Below are 20,631 nucleotides of genomic sequence, written 5' to 3'. Positions count from 1 at the left end.
AACTGGCATTGGCCAGCAACACCATTATACATTTAACAGAAGATGTATAAGGACTTGCCCATTTGTACATCTACTTATACGTTTATATTAGTTCTGCCACCATCTAGATGTTAGCACCATTTTTTGATAGCACCATTCTGCTGAAAGGATAGATAATTCAAGGGAGATATGGGACACTGTGCTCCATGGTGAACATTAACTGCACCTGTGCTTGAATCTGAAACTATGCCACCCCATTACATGAAGGCCACATCCCTCCCTTCCCCTCTGTCAAGAGCTGATTCTGAGAGTTTCTTCCCCTTGAAGCTCCTCCCACTCCGTTCTCCCCTCCCCGACACCCTCCCCAACCCCACCCCGCCCCGTCCCCATCCAGTTCATGTAAATACCTAACCTTAGAAACCAGGAAATTTGCCTTGAATTTGAGACCACTGTTTGGGCTCCTGATGGGTGGTGGGAAGATTTAGAACAAATCTTTTATTTCAATTTTTTGGACTCCTCCTGCCTGGCCTGCTCCCTGCGGGTAAAAGACCCTCAAAAGTAACTACTAGGTGCACTTTACATAGGTCATCTTTACCCCACTTTTGAGAAGTTTTTTTTTTTCTTCCAGGCTAGAAATTTGTACTAAGTTCTTGTACTTAAATCAGTTTACCTCCTTCTTTGGAATATTTCCTCAGGAACACCATTTTCCAACCTGAGCTGATTGATGACTCAGGCAGGGACTATGCTGAGGGAAAGTCAGACAGGAAGACTCATTTGCTTTTTTGCAAAGGAATGGGCAGAATAAAGGCCCATGTTCCCTTTCTTTTATAGTTGCCCCTTGAACAACGCAGGGGTTGGGGTGCCGAACCCCATACAGTTAAAAATCCACATATAACTTTTGACTCCCCCAAATGTAAATTGTCCCATGGTATCCATGGGGTATTAGTTCCAGAACCCCCGCCAACAGATACCAAAATGCGTGGATGCTCAAGTCCCCTATATAAAATGGCGTAGATCAATGCACATAGCCAGCCCTCCATATCCACAGACTCCCAACTGTGGATGGAAAACAGTAAAGCTGTTAATTGAAAACATCTGCGTGTAAGTGGACCCATGCAGTTCAAACCTGTGTTGTCCAAGGGTCAACTGTACTAGCAAGAAATTGACTTCTGTTCATTTGCTTTTTAAGAGAGTTCATGCAAATTATCCTTGGGTCAGAAGTGTCTTCTGTGTAACTAACCTAAATCCCTTAGGTTTACTAAATCTTAGTTTCTGCCTGTTTCCTCTTATTCTAGTGTGTCTAGGTGGGCATGGGAGTCTGAAGAGCCCAAAGGTCCACTCTACAGGGATTAGGGACAGACTGACAGATGTAGCCAGCACTTTCTCTTCTTCCCTAGTTGAATAGTAGGTGAAGAAAGTGGTCCTCTGTCTGAATGAATTAAAGGAATGTTCCTAAAAGTTCACCCATGACATTTTAAACAGCAGCTGCCCTGAACAGAGTGGCAGAGAGAGAGAAAAAAAAGAATGATTCTCCCAAGGTCAGTTAACAAGATTCTTTGTTTCCTGAATAAGTGTGGCTTTGTTTCTTGATACTTTTGAGGTAGTATGGGAAAAATCTGGTCTCTTTGTTTTTCTCTTTGGGTAGGGGGAGACATCATTTCATAGACTTGCCTAGTCTGGCACCTTTCCTAGGAGCTAGACCCAGGAGATGCCTAATTCTCCTGGGTATCTCACCTGCCCATCAGGGAACAGCAAGTGTTACAGTCCCACGCCTCCTGTGAGGGACATTTTCTGGCCAATGAAACACAGTGGATTTTGTTTTGTTATGACCCAAAGTTGGACCTGAAATGCACAGAATAAAATCTCCACGAAGTGGTCCCTGGGGCTAGAACAGGTCACTGTCAGTAGGCTGCAGCAGTCTATGGTGGCAGGTGGCTTTCTCCTGGATTTAGAATGCTTTAGGGTTTTTGAGTGACTGTGGCTTTCTCAAAGGCCTTCGGGTGTGGACGACGTGTGTCTGGGAGCATGAAAGGCAGCACTGAGCCCGCACGGTGGGCACGGAACATTTCTTCATGGTTTTCAGTGTCTGGCAGAAACTGGCTGATAAGTTGTCCTTGGTGCAAAGCACATCTGTGGGAGGAGATAAAAGTAAAGAAACACCAAAGATTATCCTTGTAAGTAACTGAGCACGACTTTTACTAATGGAAGACTTTTTATGTTATACGGCTACCAAGAAAGGCTCCATAACAGTCCATAATAATAAACTGAACATTTATTATGTATTGGTGCAAACTGTTTGTTAAACTGAATTATCACTTAGGATTCTTCACTCCCCTGTAGCAGTGTTAAACATTCCCACCCTTGCCGTGGCCACCTGGTGGGTGGTGGATATTTCCGTACTTCTCGACTTTGGGTTCAGCCCTATGACTTGTGTTAGACAATGGGATGTTAGTAGACATGATTCTTGTGGGGTCTTAGAATGTGCAGAGGATGAGACTGTTCTGACAAGCTTCTGCCGTCACCAGGAGAACAACCTGGCTTATGCAGCCACTGAACCAAGGAAGATAAGAGACTTAAGAAGTTGACCTAGACCTAACCTACAGCTTGCAGCCAAGGCCTAGATAAATCAGCTGAACCTTAGCTGACCCCAGTATGTGAGTGTAGTTTTAAAGCCCCGAGTTTAGAGGTGTTTTGATGTGCAATGCTGTTACTCAACAGCTGAATGCAATGTTTTACAAGCGTCGCTTCATTTAATCTTCACAGCAGTACTGTCAGGTAAATACAACTGTTTTTGCTTTGTTTTGTTTTGTCTTACAAGTGAGGAGTGTGAGGCCTCCAGAAGTTAAGAACTTGCATGTTATCCGGCTGATAAGTGAGTGGCACAGCTAGATCTAGACACAGGCGGTACTGACCCCAGATGTCTTCCTGTTATCAGTCATACCACTCAGAGTGCCATGCCATCACCCAATTAGCCAACTAACCAGTGCATCCTGAGTATCATTCAGCAGTGAGCAAAGCGTCACTGCTTCAGAAATGTCCCATGGAGATAAAGGCAGCAGACATATACCAATAATTCCCATAATAAGTATACAATTAGTTACCTGGGTTCTACTCCTCATTCTACTGGTAACTAGCTCTGGGCAAGTAAGTCCTTTAATTTGGGTGGGGGGGGGGCGCCCTGCTCTCCTCATACCTGAAGCAGGGGATGAGACTAGATGTCTCAGGAACCACCGCCACACACGTGCTATGGGTGGGAGGGACTCAGACTGCACTGGCCCAGAAACTCCCGATCTGGAATTCAGTAAGGCCCGCAGAACAGATCTTTCTTCTACAAAGTGAAATTATCTCAAACTTTGCTTGAGTGTCTCTCAGAGCTCTGGTTGTCTGTCTTTCTCTTTTACAGAAAAGATTTGAATAGTCCTGAAGAAAAGCCTTTTCACAAACAGGCTACTGTCCTTTATAAAGAGAAATGTCAGTAAAAGTAGAATTTGAGATAATATCCTCTTCACTCAAAAACTGTGACAGTATTTTTGCCTCTCTGCTTTTTCACCTTCAGGTCATAAAGGCAAAAAATACTTTTTATCTCCTCAGAACACATTATCCCCTTGATGATGCCTTGTTTTTTTTTTTTTTTCTTTTTTTTAATGGAGAAATAAATGTCTTCTGTTATCTGTCAAATCCCATTTTGTGAGCAATAGGTAACATGTAATGCTCCTAGAATCCTAAATCTCTTCATTGCTCAGCCTTTTCTTCCCCAGGCCTCTTCTTACACCTCTGACATTTCAGAGAGAGGGTGTGTTTCAGGAAAGTATTCTTACTGTGGAAAGGAATTTGAGCTCTTCGTCTCCCACATCCCCACCATAGCAGCAGGCATTCTCCATGGGGCCTGGGCTGTGGGTCATGCGGACTGCTGTTCAGAATAAGGCAAGGTTTCCTTCCTACGCTTCTGGCTTTGGAACAGGGCCCAGCAAGGAAGCCTGGGTGACAGGGCTGTTCCAATTTCTCAGCTCTCTGAAGCCTTTGTGGATGGTGGATGGAGAAGGTGCATCTGGGGCAGCTCTTTCACACTCTCCCCCCTTTTTTTTTGCCATGAGTATGTGAGTGCTGTGGGGCTACTTCCAGAGAAGTGTGAAAGCTCAGCTTACATCCCTTCTCTCCACAAAGCTTCTTTTGGCCATGCTGGATCACATTGATCCCGTCTACCCCAACCTCCAAAGTGGTATTATTCCTGTGTCATTTGCTCAAACGTGGCCCTACACTCTATCTTGAACTGTCCTGTGAATATGTGCAAACCTTTTCTGCGAAGGCCTACAGTGTGATCTCTCTCAAGGGTGTCTACCATTACAAAAGGGCCCCCTAGAGACCGCTAAAGTCCTTAAATTATATCCTCCGAATATTGTGTCCCCCAAAGTTGAAGTCCTAACATCACTGTAACTGTAAATATGACCTTGTTTGGAAATATTTCTTTTATTTATTTTGTCTTCAAAAAATTTTTAATTGTAGTTGACATACAATATTATATTAATTCTAGGTATACGATGCAATGATTCAGCATTTATATACCTTACAAAATGATTACCACAATGAGTCTAGTAACCATCTGTCACCATATATCGTTATTATGATAGTTTTAACTCTATTCCCTATGCTGTACACTACACTACATCCCTGGACTTATAACTGGCCATTTGCACTTCTTAAGTCCCTTCCCCTTTTCCATACCACTCCCTCCCCTCTGGCAACCATTCGTTTGTTCTCTGTATCTGAGTCTGTTTGTTTCATTTGGTTTGATCATTTGCGTTGATGTTCAGATGCCCCATACCATCTGATTTATTTCACTTAACATAATACTCTCCAGGTCTATTCAAGTGGTCACAATTGACAAATTTTCATTCTTTTTATGACTGATTAATATTTCATTGTATATGTACCACATCTTATTTATTCAATCTTCTATCGATGGACACTTAGGTTGCTTCCCTACCTTGCCTATTGTAAATAATGCTGCAATGAACATAGGGATGTATATATCTTTTCAAATTAGTGTTTTGGATTTCTTCAGTTAAATACCCAGAAGTGAAATTGCTGGGTCATAAAGTAGTTCTATTTTTAATTATTTGAAGAACCTCCATACTGTTTTCTATAGTGACTACCCCAATTTGCAATCCCACAAACAGTGCACAAGGGTTCCCTTTTCTCCACGTCCTCACCAACATTTGTTTTTTGATTTATTTATGAAAGCTCTTCTGACAGGTGTGAGGTGATGTCTCACTGTGGTTTCAATTTGCATTTCTCTGATGATTACTGACATTGAGCACATGTCTATCGGCTATCTGTATGTCCTCTTTGGATAATGTCTATTGAGATCTTCTGCCCATTTTTTTAAAAATCAGATTTTTGGAGGGTATTAAGTTGTATGAGTTCTTTATATATTTTGGATATTAATCCCTTACTGGATGCATCATTGGAGAATATCTTCTCCCATTTGGCAGGTTGTCTTTTTGTTCCATTGATGGTTTCCTTTGCTGTGCAAAAACTTTCTAGTTTGATGTAGTCCCATTTGTTTATCTTTTCCTTTGTTTCCCTTGCCCGAGGAGATATAGTGGAAAAAAATATTACTAAGAGCAATGTTAGAGAGTTTACTATGTTATCTTCTAGGAGTTTCATGGATTTGAGTCTTACATTTAAGACTTTAATCCATTTTGGGTTTATTCTTGAATATGGTATAAGAAAGTGGTCTAGTTTCATTGTTTTTGCATGTATCTGTCCAGTTTTCCCAATACTACTTATTAAAGCCTCATAACCAGTGTTTTGAACTCTTTATCTAGTTATCTTATTTCCATTTCATTAGGGTTTTGTTGTTTCACTTGGAACATATTCCTCCATCTCATTTTGGCTGTCTCTCTGTGTTTGTTTTGATTAATCAGGTGAAGCAGCAATCTGTCTTGGTCTTGAAGAAATGGCCTTGTGTAGAAACTTTGTAAGCTTTGTAGACTGCATGTGCCAGGTGTCCTTGGCAGGCCAGCTGGAGCTGTAGTGGGCAGGGACCATCGGGAGGCTTCAGGGCATGCTGCACTGGTGCCGTGTTGGCAAGCTGGTTGGAGCTAGGGCAGGTCCCAGCTGTGGAAAGTCCTTGGGCAAGCTTCATCAGGGCCACTGTGGTGGGCCATCTGGGGCTGTAGCTGGGGCAGGTTGAGGCTGAGGGCAGTCTTGGGGGGCTGCCTTGGCAGAGTGGATGAAATTGTAGCTGAAGCAGGAGTGGTCTGCGGGAACTCCCAAGGAGAAGCCAAACCAGGACTGGAGCTGTGGCTAAAGTAGGTGTGAACCGTGGGGAGTCCCACGGGCGAGCTTCACCAGGACCACCTTGGCAGCTTGTTTGGAGCTGCACTTGGAGTCAGCTCTGGCTACAGGGAGTCCCAGGATCAAGTCAAGCAAGGGCCACTTTGGCAGGTTGCTTGGAGCTGTAGCTGAAGTGAACGTGGTCTGCGGGAGGTCCCAGGGACCAGCCAAACGGGGGTGGGAGCTGTACCTAGAGTGGTTGAGAACTGTGGAGAGTCCCAGGGGCAAGCCACACTGGGGCTGCATTGGGAAGCCAGCTGGAAGCTGTAGCTGGAACAGGCTGAGAGGAGACTTGAGGGTGAGCTGTGCCAGGACCCAGAGCTTTAGCTGGAGTGGGTGCAGGCCATGAAGAGTCCCGGGGACAAGCCCGGGAGCTGTCTATTGATGGACACTTAGGTGATTCTGGGGTTTGGTACATATTCTGATGGCCTTGGCTGGCTGGCTAGAGTGCCTGGATCACGCTCCTGCCCATGTGATCACAGTGAAGGGAGAAGGTAACAAATGATGCTCTTTGGAGCTTCTCACACTGGAGAGAGTTCCTGCAGTTCCTCTCTCAATTGGCCAGTGTTCTAGGATTTGTAAATGAATTTCCTTCCCATACAGTTTAGGTTTCCTTTAAACCACTGTTTTTTCGCAGTGCCCATGGCTGGGCTAGTCTGAGCGTGATCCCTCTATACTGCAGGTGAGTGCATTGTCTCTGTCTCTCATACCCATTTGCAAGTGGCCTCTCTCATTAGTTGTGCAGAAGCTATTCAGTCAGCCTTCAACTCTTCTTTGGGAGAATTGCTGTCTATAGTTACAAATTCGATTTGTTTGTGGGAGTAGGTGAGTTCAGGGTCTTCCTATGCTACCATCTTGGACAAGAAGCCTGAAAATATTTCTCTGCAGATGTATTATGATGTAAATTAAGGTGAGGTGATCCTGGAGAAGGTTGGTCCCTTAATCCAACATGAATGTGTCCTTATAAAAAGGGAAGAGACATGTATAGAAGAGAAAGCCGCATAAAGACACACAGAAGAAAAAAGGCCATATGATGATGGAGGCAGATATTGGAGTTATGCAGCCACAGTCTAAGGAAAGCCAAGGATTGCTGGCAATCACCAGGAGCTAAGAGAGAAGGCATGGGCCTCACAGGACCTTGATTTGAACTTCTAGCTTTCAGAACTGTGAGAGAATAAATTTTTGTTGTTTTAACTCACCTAGCTTATGGCAGTTTGTTATGGGGGCCATAGGAAACTGAGGCACCTTCTCCCCCATGACAATAACAACATAGATACAATTTATTAAGCACTTACTACATGCTAGGCAATGTGCCTGACATATACTATCTCATTTGATCCTCACAAAAATTCATTTGTAGATATAAATATTCTTTTAAAAATTGAGGGTTCCAGAGCAGCTTAGTAACGAGCCAACATCACATAGCTTATATGTAGAGGTGCTTGAATGTGAATGCTGCCTCAGTGCCTCCCAAGCTCTGCCATTAAGAGAATGAATCTTTTGAACTGGTGATGGAGGAGGAGGGGAACACATGGACAGGTCTTCCCTGACCATAGCATCTTTATTTGCTCAACACAGGGGTCCCACTTGTCAGGTTAGGTGAAAACCTACATGACTAAAAGAGGCTCCACCCAACCTGGTGTCCTTGCCTGACCTTGGGAACCATGAGATCATGAGCTCTGCTTTCCAATGGTCCTCAGATCCCTGGGAACATGCTGGGTGCCGGGATCCTCCTGCCTGAGAGTAGGGGACTGGAAAGAAGAGTGGAGGACAGTGGTGGCCTACATTGGGAGCCTGTGTGCCAGGCCTATGTTTAGCAGCTCATTTAGACAATGGGCCTAACATCATGCTGAATTGAGTTCTTATTGTAAAATAATGAAGGCTTGTTGTGTTCATCAGCCAACTGGATCCCAGCCAAAGGACACACATTGCTTATAATTAGGGGTAACTTGGAGAGGAGGTCCCAATTTGTCTCTGCCTATTCAATAGAAACCATACTTGGAAATTTAAAGGGACAGTTAGAAACGTGTTTCTATTATGTCAGCTGTGTCTAGGTTAAAAGGATAATATTTTGCCCACAAAGGAAAGTTGAAGAACAATTTTAATACTGTTGACAAATAGTTTCTGTATGACTTTGGGTTCCTTGAGGCCAGGGACTGTGTTGTACTTAATTATGTATCCTCAGTTTTTAATACCTGCCTGAAATGTAACTTGTGATCAACAATATTTGCTGAATGAATGGAATCCTATTCATCTGGAAGAATATTCTTCAACAGAAAGTTTGCTGACTCAAATGTTCATTTGTATCAACGTTGGGTCTAATACTGTCCCTATTACTTTCCTTACTCTTTTTCTTTCCCTCTCTGCCCCTCACTTCCCAAATTAAAAAAGAAACAAACAAAAAAAACAAGAATAGTGTACATGAGGGTTTTGCTTTTTTTTTTTAATCACTATGAAGGTAATGCCTAGAATATAGCTGATACTCAGTAATAATTTTTAAATTAATTTTTAATGTTTTTTCTTAGCCAAGGTACATGAAAAGGGTTTTCATAGTCCCTAATGTAAATGGTAATTTTGATTTTGATTTTAAGTCATTAACAATTTAGATGGCACCCAAAGAAAGTATAACAGCCTGGAGGAAAGAAAAAATCACATGAATTCATACCCAATCTTACAAGATAGACATAGAGGGTATGTTTATTGTGATGCCTAGATGGCTGACAAAAATCTGAGCACCTGAATGACTCATTTTCAAAGCATTTTAGAGGGCACAGTGGACAGGGTGTGTGGTTGGTGCTTTAAATCAAGAAATTTCTCACAGCTGCTCTTTCATGTTGTTTCTCTGTAAGCATGGCTCTGCCTTCAAGGGAAGCTAATGATTAACTTCTGTGCTCTGATAATTGTTGGCAAGTGGAATTCACTGTTATTTACGTTCACTGCCAACCGTTAGTTGCTATCTCTTCAATGTAAGATTTTAAGATAAAAAATACTGCATTATCCAGCAATAAGACAGTTAAAGACAATCTACCTATAATTTAAAAATAACCGATACTAGTAGGCATGTTCAAGACTGTGTTGCTACTTCAATTATACAAAAATCAACACAACTACAGAAGGATTCTATAGCCTCAATATTTTATTTTAAATTAAATTTACTGAAGTGACATTGTTTAATTATAATATTATATAAGTTCCAGGGGTATCCTTATAATATGACATCTGTTGTCTGCCCAATACCTGAAGTCTAGCCTCTTTTCGTCACCATACATTTAACCCCCTTGACCCTCTTCATCATCACTCTGCCCACCTTTACCTGATAATCATCATTCTGTTGTCTGTGTCTACAAGATTGTTTTGTTTGTTTATCTGTTGCTTATTTGTCTTATATCCTACACACAAGTGAAATCATATATTTCTTGTCTTTTTCTGTCTGACTTATTTCACTTAGCATAATTCTCCATCTATGTTGTGTCAAATGGCAATATTTCAACTTTTAATGGCTGAATAGCATTCCATTGTATATACATACTATATATCCTTTTATCCAGTTATTTGTCAAAGGACACTTAGGTTGTTTCCATGTCTTGGCTATTGTAAATAATGGTGCAATACACATAGGAGTATGTATATCTTTACAAATAAGTGTTTTCGATTTTTTTGGGTAGATACCCAGAAAAGGGATTTCTGGTCATATGGTAGGCTCTATTCTTAATTTTTTTGAGAAACCTTCATACTGTTTTCCATAGTAACTGTACCAATTTACATTTCCTACCAGGTGTGTATGAGGGTTCCCTTTTCTCCACATTCACTCCAACACTTCTTATTTCTTGTCTTATTGATAATAACCATTTTAACAAATGTGAAGTGGTATGTCATTGTGGTTTTTATTTTCATTTTCCTTATAGCTAGTGATGTTGAGCACCTTTTCATATATCTGGCCATCTGTATGTCTTCCTTAGATAAGTGTCTATTCAGGTCCTCTTCTCACTTTTTAATTGGATTGTTTGTTTTTTGTTGTTGAGTTCTTTATATATTTTGGATATTAGCCCATTATTGGAAGTTTCATTTGCAAACGTCTTCTTCCATTTGGTTTGTTGCCTTTTTGTCCGGTTTCTTTTGCTGTGCAAAAGCTTTTTAGTTTGATGTCATCCCATTCATTCTTTTTGTTTTTACTTCCCGTGCCTTTTGGGTCAACTTCACAAAAACCCCTAGAGATCAAATTCTATAAGTTTAGTGCCTACGTTTTCTTCTACATATTTTATATTTAAGTCTTTAATACATTTAGAGTTAATTTTTCTGTATGGTGCTAGAAGTCTATTTTTACTCTTCTGTATTTAACTTTCCAGTTTTCCTAGCACCATTTATTGACTTTCCTTTTTCCACTGTGTGACTTTGACTCCTTCGTTGTTGGCCATATACGTGTGAGTTTATTTCTGGGCTCTCCATTTTGTTCCATTGGTTTCTATATCTGTTTTTCTGTCAATACTGTACTATTTTGATTACTGTAGCTTTGTAGAATAGTTTGAAGTCAAGAAGTATGATACCTCTGGCTTTGTTTTTTTTTTATCTCAGGATTGTTCTGGCTATTCAGGGGCTTTTGTGGTGCCACACAAATTTGAGGATTTTTTGTTCTATTTCTGTGAAAAAATGCCATTGGAATTTTGATAGGGATTTCAATGAATCTGTAGGTTGCTTTGGGTAGTATGGACATTTTAACAACATTAATTCTACCAATCCATGAGCATAGAATGTCTTTCCATTTCTTTGTGTCTTCTTCAATTTCTTTCAATAACGTCTTATAGTTTTGAGTGTAGCAGTCCTTCACCTTCTTTAAGTATATTCCAAGATATTTTATCTTTTATGTTGCAATTGTAAATGGAGTTGTTTTCTTCCCAATTTTACTGTGTTCGTTTATTGTTTCTACTTTTTTTTCTTTTTGGTGGAGCCTTTAGGGTTTTCTATATAAAAAAATCATGTATATGCAAATAGTGACAGTTTTACTTCTTCATTACCAGTTTGGATGCCTTTTCTTTTCTTTCTTTTTTTCCCAATTGCTCTGGTTAGGACTTAGAGTACTATCTTGAATAATAGTAGTGAAAATGGACATCCTTGTCTTGTCCCTGACCTTAGAGGAAAAGCTTTCAGTTTTTCACCACTGAGTATGATATTAGCTGAAGGGCTGTCATATATGGCTTTTATTATGCTGAGATTATTTCTTTCTATATCTGTTTTATTGTTATCATCATAAATGGATATTGCATCTTCTCAAATGCTTTTTCTGCACTACTCATATGATCATATAACTTTTATCTTTTATTTTGTTAATGTGTTGTATCACGCTGATTGATTTCCAGAGAAGGAGCCATCTTTACATCCCTGGTATGAACCCCACTTGATCGTTATGTATGATCTTTTTAATTGTATTCAATTTGCATCTGTTCATCAGAGCTATTGGCCTGTAATTTTTTTTTTGGTGATGTCCTTGCTTCGTTATATCAGGGTAACGGTTTTGTGAGTTAAGAAGTATTTCCTTCTCTTCATTTTTTTTTTGGGTAGGGGGGAAAGTTGAGAAGGATTGGTGTTAAACTTCTCTGCATGTTTTGAGTTCACCAGTAAAGCTATCTGGTTTTGGAATTTGTTTTTTGGAAGATTTTCAATTAGTATTTCAATTTCCTTACTATAGATCAGTCTATTGATGTTTTCCAATTCTTCGTGATTCAATCTAGGAAGGTTGTATATTTCTAAGAGTTTGTCCATTTCTTCTAGGTTATTGAATCTGGTAATGTATAGCCTTTCATTGTATTCTTATGTAATCTTTTGTGTTTCTGTGGTGTCTGTTGTAAGTTTAAGGGGAGAAACAATGGAGTCTTCTCACTGTGCCATGATGCTTGCATCACTCAGCCTCAACATTTTAAAAACATGGTACCACAGAAGGTGATAAAATGACATAAAAGGAAGAAGGTCTCAAATTGGCCCCTTTGTCTAACACAGTGTGCTTCTCAGACTTTAATGTACATCCAAATCACCTGAGAATCTTGTTTAAATGTGGATTCTGATTCAGTAGGGCTGAGGTGAGGCCTGAAATCCTGTATTTCTAACAAGCTCCCAGGTGATGTCAATACAGCTGATTTAGGGGGTCCACACTTTGATGAGCAAGAGTCTAGAAGACTAAAAAGTTAACAACATTTCTAAAACTGAGCCCTAGGTAGCTGCTTTTAGTGTTTCAAGTAAGGTCAATGATATCCACTCTCAAATACAAGTCGGTCAGAAAGAAGCTGCACATGATAATCATATCTTCTAGCTCAAGCTTACCTCTGTAGCCCTATTATTTCCTAATTCACCTTGAACTTTGTAGTTGAGTTACACTTGTGACCCATGACATCATCACCTTCCTGGTTATTGCAGAAACTGGAAGCTTCTCTCGGAAACTCTCGCCCTCTCAATGCACCATGCTCTGGATTTCCAACCCAGATCTCTCTCTCGTGGCTTCCATACTTGTGCAGAAAATCAACCACAAGATATTTCTACATAAATTATGCATAGGTCCCTCAACAAACCTGTCTTAAATAGAACTCATTACTTTTCCTTATTCCCAATCCCACTCCTGGGATTCCTCTCAGTGAATGGCAGCCTCATCTACTCAGCTGCCCAAGTCAGAAATCTGGGCATTATTCTCTTCCCTTCCCCAGGCACAATGACCTGTCAAGTCCCTCTTTTAAGCAGCTCTTGAACCATGGCAGTAGAAGTGCAGATACAAGTGAATTCATGACATATACATCTCTTGCTTGGGGTATAACTGGTCTCCTAACTGGTCTTCCTTCTCTATCTTCAACATTGCAGCCAGCATGATGACTTCCTTATCTTTATGCCCCTGTTCAGAATACTTCAATGGCTCCCTTCTTCCCTAGGGATAAAGTCCAAACTCATCAGCATGCTTTTACAAGGCTCTTTATCCACTAGCTCAAGCTTACCTCTCTAGCCCTATTGTTTCCTAATTCGCCTTGAACTTTGTACTTGAGTTACACTTGTGTCCCATGACATTATCATCTTCCAGGTTATTGCAAAAACTGGAAGCTTTTCCTGGAACCTCTCATCTAACCTCTTTACTCATCTTACACTTTCTCTGGAGGTCTTCCCTACTCTCCCCAGTTTACATTTGATGCCCTTCTCAAGTACTCTCATATCATCCTTACCTCCGTTATCACTATGTCACTGGTTTGTAGTTTTGTTCTTTGTTTGACATTATGTTTAGCACACAGTAAGTGCCCAACCAATATTTGTTAAATGCATGCTTTGTAAATAAACAACTCCTAGGGAAAATCATCTCAAGATATTAAGTCTAATGGTTGTCTCTGTTGAATGCCAGCCCTTGGTATTTAGAAGGAGGCAAGAAGCAGATTAACAGACCACAGGATTCACTACCTCTCCTCTTTAAGAATCTTAGGGAAAAGACTACCATTGTGTATGACCAATATGGTACTTTCTCAAGAGCAGCATGACCCTTAGTTGATGCCTCATAGTCAATTCTTTATTTAGGGGCAGAGTAAAATCATCCTGATCCTCTAAATCCCAATTTCTAGACTACATCTATATGCAGCATTTTCTACTTTGTAACTGATATAAATAAACTATCAAAAATCCTTTCTCCCTCTGTGAAAACTTTATATCTAGGTTTTTAATTTAATTTAGAAATCTCACATGTCAATGAAGCTCAAAGTATCAATATATTGGATATTAGAGTTCATTATTGAATTCTCTCATCTATGGATAAGGAAGCTATAGTCTATTGAGATACAGTAACTTGTCCAAGGGAGGTAACTAAACTGGTTTGCGATGGAGTTTTTTTCTTTTTAAGTGCACTTACTATGTACTATTTAAAGTCTTCACAACAACTTTGTAAGGCTTGTGTTATTATTCCCTTTATACCTCCAAAAAACTGAGGTTCAGAGAGTCAAATAACTTACCAAGGTCATGTAGTTAGAAAGTGGCTGCTACAGGATGCAAACCCATTGCTGATTCCAAAGGTGGATTCTTTCCACCTGTGAGGAAGTGCGGCATGTGAAGAGTGAGAAGGGGACCTGGCTTGGCATTATGGCTCTGACATCACCCCGCCGTGTAATCATAAACTTGTCACTTAACCTCTTCACGCTGCAGTTTGATACACTTAAAATGTCTAAGGAGACCATATATCATTTCGATTGAGATACTTTTTAAAAGTGAACGTAAATGTAGCAGACAACAGTGATGTTCTACCATTCAGATCTTCCTAAAGAGATCTGGACAAAAAATTAATTTTTTGGGTCCATTTTTATGTGTCACTCTCACCTCCCACCCAAGTTCCAGTGTCCCTGTTCTTTAGACTCCAATACACAAGGACTCCGCATTTTAACATCACATACAACAATAAACTCAAAATGGATTAAAGACTTAAATGTAAGACCCGAAACCATAAAACTTCTGGAAGAAAACACAGGCAGTAAACTCTCTGATATTGCTCTCAGTAATATTTTTTTCTGATAAAGGGAGACAAAAGATAAACAAATGGGACCACGTCAGACTAAAAAGTTTTTGCACAGCAAAGGAATCCATCAGTAAAACAAAAAGACAACCTATTGAATGGGAAAAGATATTTGCCTATGATATACATCTGACAAGGGGTTAATATCAAAAATTTACAAAGAACTCACACAACTCAACATCAAAAAACAAACAATCCAATTAAAAAATAGCCAGAAGATCTGAATAGGCATTTCTCCAAAGAGGACATACAGATGGCCAACAGACATATGAAAAGATGCTCAACATCACTAATCATCAGAGAAATGCAAATTGAAACCACAATGAGATATCACCTCATATTACCTGTCAAATTAGCTATAATCAATAAATCAAAAAAGAGCACATGTTGGTGAGGATGTGGAGGAAAGGGAACCCTTGTACACTGTTGGTGGGATTGCGAACTGGTAAAGTCACTGTGGAAAACAGTTTGGAGGTTCCTCAAAAAATTAAAACTAGAACTGCTTTTTGACCCAGCAATTGCACTTCTGGGTAGTTAGCCAAAGAAAACCAAACACTAATTCATAAAGAGCTATGCACCCCTATGTTCACGGCAGCACTATTCACAATAGCCAAGATATGGAAGCAGCCTAAGTGCCCATCAACAGACAACGAGATAAAGAAGTGGCACATATATACAATGGAATATTACTCAGCCATAAAATTAAAAATCTTACCATTTGCGATGACATGAATGGACCTACAGGATATTATGCTGAGTGAAATCAGTCAGAGAAAGATAAACAGTATACGATTTCACTTAAATGCACACTCTAAAGAACAAAAGAAATTAACAAACTAATGAAAACAGACTCACTAATAAAGAGAACAAACTGGTGATTACCAGAGGGGGGGAGGTTGGGCAGCTGAGTGAAAAAGGTGAAGGGATGAAAAAGTACAAATTAGTAGTTACACAACAGTCACGAGGACGGAGAGAACAGCATAGGGAATATAGTCAACAATATTGTAATGGCTGTGCATAGTGCCAGACGAGTGCTGGAGTAATCAGGAATCATTTCATAAATTATACAAATGTCTAACCTTTGTGCTGTATATCTGAAACCAATATATACATAAAAAAAGATATCAAGTAGCTAAAAAAAACTCTAAATAAAAAAAGGATTAAGAGTCACACTTCATCAAATCAGACAGCTTGCTCCCAGGGGTGCTGGCTGGCCAATTCCACATTAAGATTCCTGGCCCAGTAAAGAGAACTAAAACTATTTACACACAACTTATTTATGAGACGCTCTCTCCCCGTAAGCAAAGCCATTGACTCACCAGTACTCTTCTTGCAGGCCTGCTGGTTGCAGTTTTGGAATTCCAGAGGTCTGGGTTCATGATCACACAGGCATTGGTCCTGGTCTTCAGTTTTATTGTCCTCAGAGGAGACACAATAGACCGTCCTCTTCTGAAAGCCACCTCCACAGGAAGCGGTGCACTGAAAGAGAGGGGCGCACGGCGAGTCAGACTTCTTCCGCAGGATCACCAGGGAATTGTGGCGGAACCCCTCTAACCCCACTGTGGTCAAGCAGGGGAAAGTCTCGATCATCGGAAGCCTTGTTGAAGGAGTCATAGAATAAAGGCACTAATACTTTGGAGATGTAATTTAGGTTGTGTGGGTTGAATCTGGCTTGATGTATTATTGGGTTCTCTCAAGACTGCGGACAGAGGTTGAATTGCAAGCAAAAATAGAAAAAAAAAAAATCCTATCTGGGCCCTGGTGCCTCAGTCGTCCAGTTTCGCTGCACTAATTTTGATTGGGGCTGGGAATCACATATGAGGAAAGGGGATACAGCTGCAAGGGAAACAGTAGATTAAAAAGGAAAGCGAAAGAGGAAGACCATGGTGGGGTGGAGAGAGGACTTGGAGTGGACCTAGCTGGACCATGTGTCTCGAATCATTCCAACAGATAAGATTCCACCGTAAGATCATGATGCGGCAGCCTGCAAGCAGAAGGGTGATGCTCTAGCCTGTGAAAGCTGCTATACAAGGCGATTCCTGGGGATGTTAAGAAAATAATTTACTTTTAAAAATTATACTTTTTATACTATATACTATATAAATTATACTATAAGTTATAATTTTTATACTATATGAATTATACTATATACTTTTAAAAATTCTTTTTATTGTGGTAAAATATATAAAACAAAATTTACTATTTTAGCCATTTTTAAATATACACTTCAGTGCCTTAAGCACATTCACATTGTTGTGCAGTCCTTACCACTGTCTATCTCTAGAACTTTTTCATCATCCAAACTGAAACTGTATAATAAGCACTCATGTCCCCACCCCCATCCCCATCCCTTAGCAAGCACCATTCTATTTTTTGACTGTTGTAGGTACCTCATATAAGTGGAATTCTTTAATATTTGTCCTTCTGTGACTTGCTTATTTCACTAGCATAATGTCGTCAAGGTTCCTTCCTGTTATAATATGTGCTAGGATTTCCTTTTTAAGGTGGAATATATTCCATTGCACGTATATGCATGTGTTGTTTACCCATTTGTCCACCGACACTTGGGTTGCTCCCATCTTTTGGCTATTATGAACCACATATCCCCCTGTGCTTTACAGTTTATTTCGTGTTTTATTATACTTTTAGCCTCATATTTCTTATATAATCGAGGTCTCTCAGAGAGAAGAAACCAGTTCCTCTTTCTTTGTCCTGCATTGCAATTAGATGAATACTAAACACAGCTTGACGATCAATAAATACCCACTGATTAATTGGCAGAAAAAGTATGCTGCATGGCAAATTCTGTATAAATAACTAGGCTGAAAAGATTCCATTTGCCATTTGAAATACTAGTGGTCCTCCGCTCACTAGCTGAAAAAATACACACAATGGGACACCACTGATAAACTCAGAATACTACTACCAAATTGTTTCCCAGGAAACTCCCATATGGGATAGGAAGAGAAACCTCGCATTTTTCTTACATCCACTGCTTTATTTTATTCTACTCCTCAGAAATCCTAGAGCATCGTGATCAGCATAGAACCTCATGCTTGTTTTATAAAGTCAGAGATTTCTGGGATTAAACCTAAAGGCAATCTTATTCAGCAAATTCACCTCAAATTCTCCATGGATATAAACAAACAAACAAAAAACCCGACTGAGAAATAACTACTCAACTGATCCTGAGTAAATAAAAGTGCATGACACAGGACAGAGGGAAGAATAAGGGGCATTAATCAAGCCAGAATCTGATAAAGAGTACTGGACCAAGATTCAGGAGACTTGGGGTTTTTCACTCACTGAATATTGGCCTGGGTCATTCACTTGACCTCTCCCTTTCTTCCTCCGTAAAATAAGGTTGTTACTGAAAGAACAAACGACTTTCTTTTCCTGCCTTTGGCTTCTAAGGGTGTGATGGAACAAGGCTGAGCTGGTCCTGGGTGCTGAAGTCTCTTGGCCTGGGCAAATGAAGACTAATCATAAGCCAAGCAAACACACAAAATGTCCATGCATTTATTAGCCAATTAAAATGATTTATGATAAAGAATCTTAATTGGGGGATTAAGCATGGTTGCTGATTTGGGTTTTGTTAACTGTGCTCATATTGTGAGTTTGGGGTTTTAGAGAAAAGCGGTGTACCTTCTCTCTAAAAGGCCAAGTTCCACTTTGGAGTCAAGAACTGAGGACCCAAAATAGGAATGGAGCTAAAGCTGACTAGCTCCCAGCTAAGGCTAATGAGTAACTGAACTGATCACACCCTAAAGTGAACTCTACACTAGCCTGTCCAGGAAAATCTTTCTCTCCCCTTCAATTCTGAATTACAACCTTGCCGGATAAATCATTCCAGGTTGTAGGTTCCCTTCTTTCAGCGCTTTAAAGCTGTCTTGCCACTAACTTCTGGCTGTGAAGTTGCTGCTGAGAAATCAGCTGACAGCCTTATGGGGTTTTCCTTATATGTGATTCATTGCTTTCTTCTTGCTTCCTTCAAGTTTGTCTGTCTTTAACTTTTGCCATTTTAACCCATTTCCTGTTTAGAAAAAAAAAGTGCAGCTCGCTGCCAGCGTTAATTTTACATAAACACGCTCTTTGAGACTGAAGCAAATCTGACTAGTTTTCGATGTGAAAATGATATATAAAAATTGTTCTTGGAGTTATTTCTAAACAGAACTTGTCTCTAATCCTCATGTAGCAGAAATGTATATGATGATCAATATTTAATAATTTTTTCGTGTGGTAAATTTCAAAGCACAAAACAACAAAGCAGAACATCACATTCCACCCCAAAATACTGCGTTTCTCTCTGGATCTTCTTGCCACCATTTGTTTGCATCATCTGTTTCCAAAGCCTATTGATATACTAGAGTGACATGAAAATAATAAAAACGAGATATTTCATGGCTAACTTTGGGGGTAAGGTTAGGACTGCAATCGGTGAGTTACGCTGGGATAAACATTGCAGCCCAAGAGCCTCCAGCGAGCATCCTCAGGGCAAGTGAGAAACTGGTTAATTACAACACAGCTTGGTGAGCGTCGCTTTGGGTTCATCTTGTTTGGAACTATCTGTGCTTCTGGGACCTGTATGTCTGTTTCCCAGGTTAGGAAAATTTTCATCCAATATTTCTTTAAAGTGTCTGTACCTTTCTCTTTCTCTTTCTGGAATCCGTATAATATAACCCTTTGAGCACTTGATAGGGGCCCCTTAAACTATCCTTGTTTTTTTAAATCTTTTTTTCTTTTTGCTGTTTTCATTGGTTGATTTCCGCTAGCCTGTCTTTCAGGTTGCTGATCAGTTCTTCTGAATTAGCTCATTTGCTGTTGATTCGGATGTAATTTTCATTTCGGTTATCGTGTTTTTCAGGTCTGCTTGGTTCTTTATTATACTTTCTCTTTGTTGATGTTCTTCCTACGTTCCTCTAGCCCACTCTAAAGTTTAGTGAGCACCCTTAGGACAATTTCTTTGAATTGTTTATCAGGCAAATTACTTATCTCTGCTAACTTAGCATTTTTTTCCTGGGGATTTTTCTTGTTCCTTCATTTGAGAGATATTCTGTCTTTTCATTTTGTTTGACTTTTATGTTTGTTTACATGAATTAGACAAATCAGCTCTTCCAGTGTTGAAAAGGTGGGCTTACGTAGACAGCCTCTGTGCAGTCTGTGTGCCGGTGGTTTTGGTGGGCTGGTAGGAGCAGAATGGGTGCTTAAGGAGTCCGAGGCACTGGCCTGCTGAGCCAGAGCTGCTCTGGGTGGAAGGCCGGGAGTGTGTGGAAATGCCCTGTTGGTCCTGTTTACTACCTTTGGGCAGAAATGGGTTCAGGTGATGTGTCCAGGAATGTGTTGCTGTGACCTTGCAGGCGGCCAACCCACCCACGCGGAGCCCCTGCCCACCCTATGCAGGTAGAGGGGGACGTTAACCATGGGTATTCACCAGCACCTCTGACCCCAGAGAATGTCTGCAGTCCCCGGAGGGCTCCCACGGCTCTCTAGCCTTCTCTATACAGTCTCTTTCTTGTTTGTTGTACAGAAAGTGGTTCCGTGTAGAAGCAACCTCTGTGTCAGCTTTACGTGCTGAGTGGTTTTGGCAGGCCAGTAGGAGCCGAGTGGGTGCTTAAGGCATCTGACACACTGGCTTGCAGGCCTGGAACAGTGTCTTGCAGAGAAGCCAGGTGCATGTGGTTATAATTTATTGTTCTTGCTTGCTCCCTTTATTTGGTGACAAAAGGCTCTGGTGATCTTGAAGGTAGGCTAAATCACCTGAATAAAGCCCCTGGGGGCCCACCCTATCCCCCTGT

The 20,631-nt window shown here is 40.4% G+C and overlaps 1 protein-coding gene across 1 annotated transcript in view; it reads right to left on the bottom strand.

Moving 5' to 3' along the window:
• Positions 1-446: 446 nt before the first annotated feature.
• The window catches only part of ADAMTS12 (ADAM metallopeptidase with thrombospondin type 1 motif 12), a 264,492-nt gene continuing 244,307 nt past the window's right edge, over positions 447-20,631 (bottom strand). Inside the window, exons 23-24 of the mRNA XM_025043542.1 lie at positions 16,156-16,315; positions 447-2,109 (exon numbers count right to left, since the gene is read on the bottom strand). Of these exons, the coding sequence (XP_024899310.1) occupies positions 1,928-2,109; positions 16,156-16,315 (342 nt within the window). The 3' untranslated portion in view covers positions 447-1,927. The remainder of the gene's footprint in view (positions 2,110-16,155; positions 16,316-20,631) is intronic.

Source organism: Pteropus alecto, unplaced genomic scaffold (assembly GCF_000325575.1).
Source record: "Pteropus alecto unplaced genomic scaffold, ASM32557v1 scaffold152, whole genome shotgun sequence".
NCBI classification, from domain to species: Eukaryota; Metazoa; Chordata; class Mammalia; order Chiroptera; family Pteropodidae; genus Pteropus; species Pteropus alecto.
The sequence above is the reverse complement of the archived record's forward strand: the minus strand, read 5'-3'. Positions and strand labels throughout refer to the sequence as shown.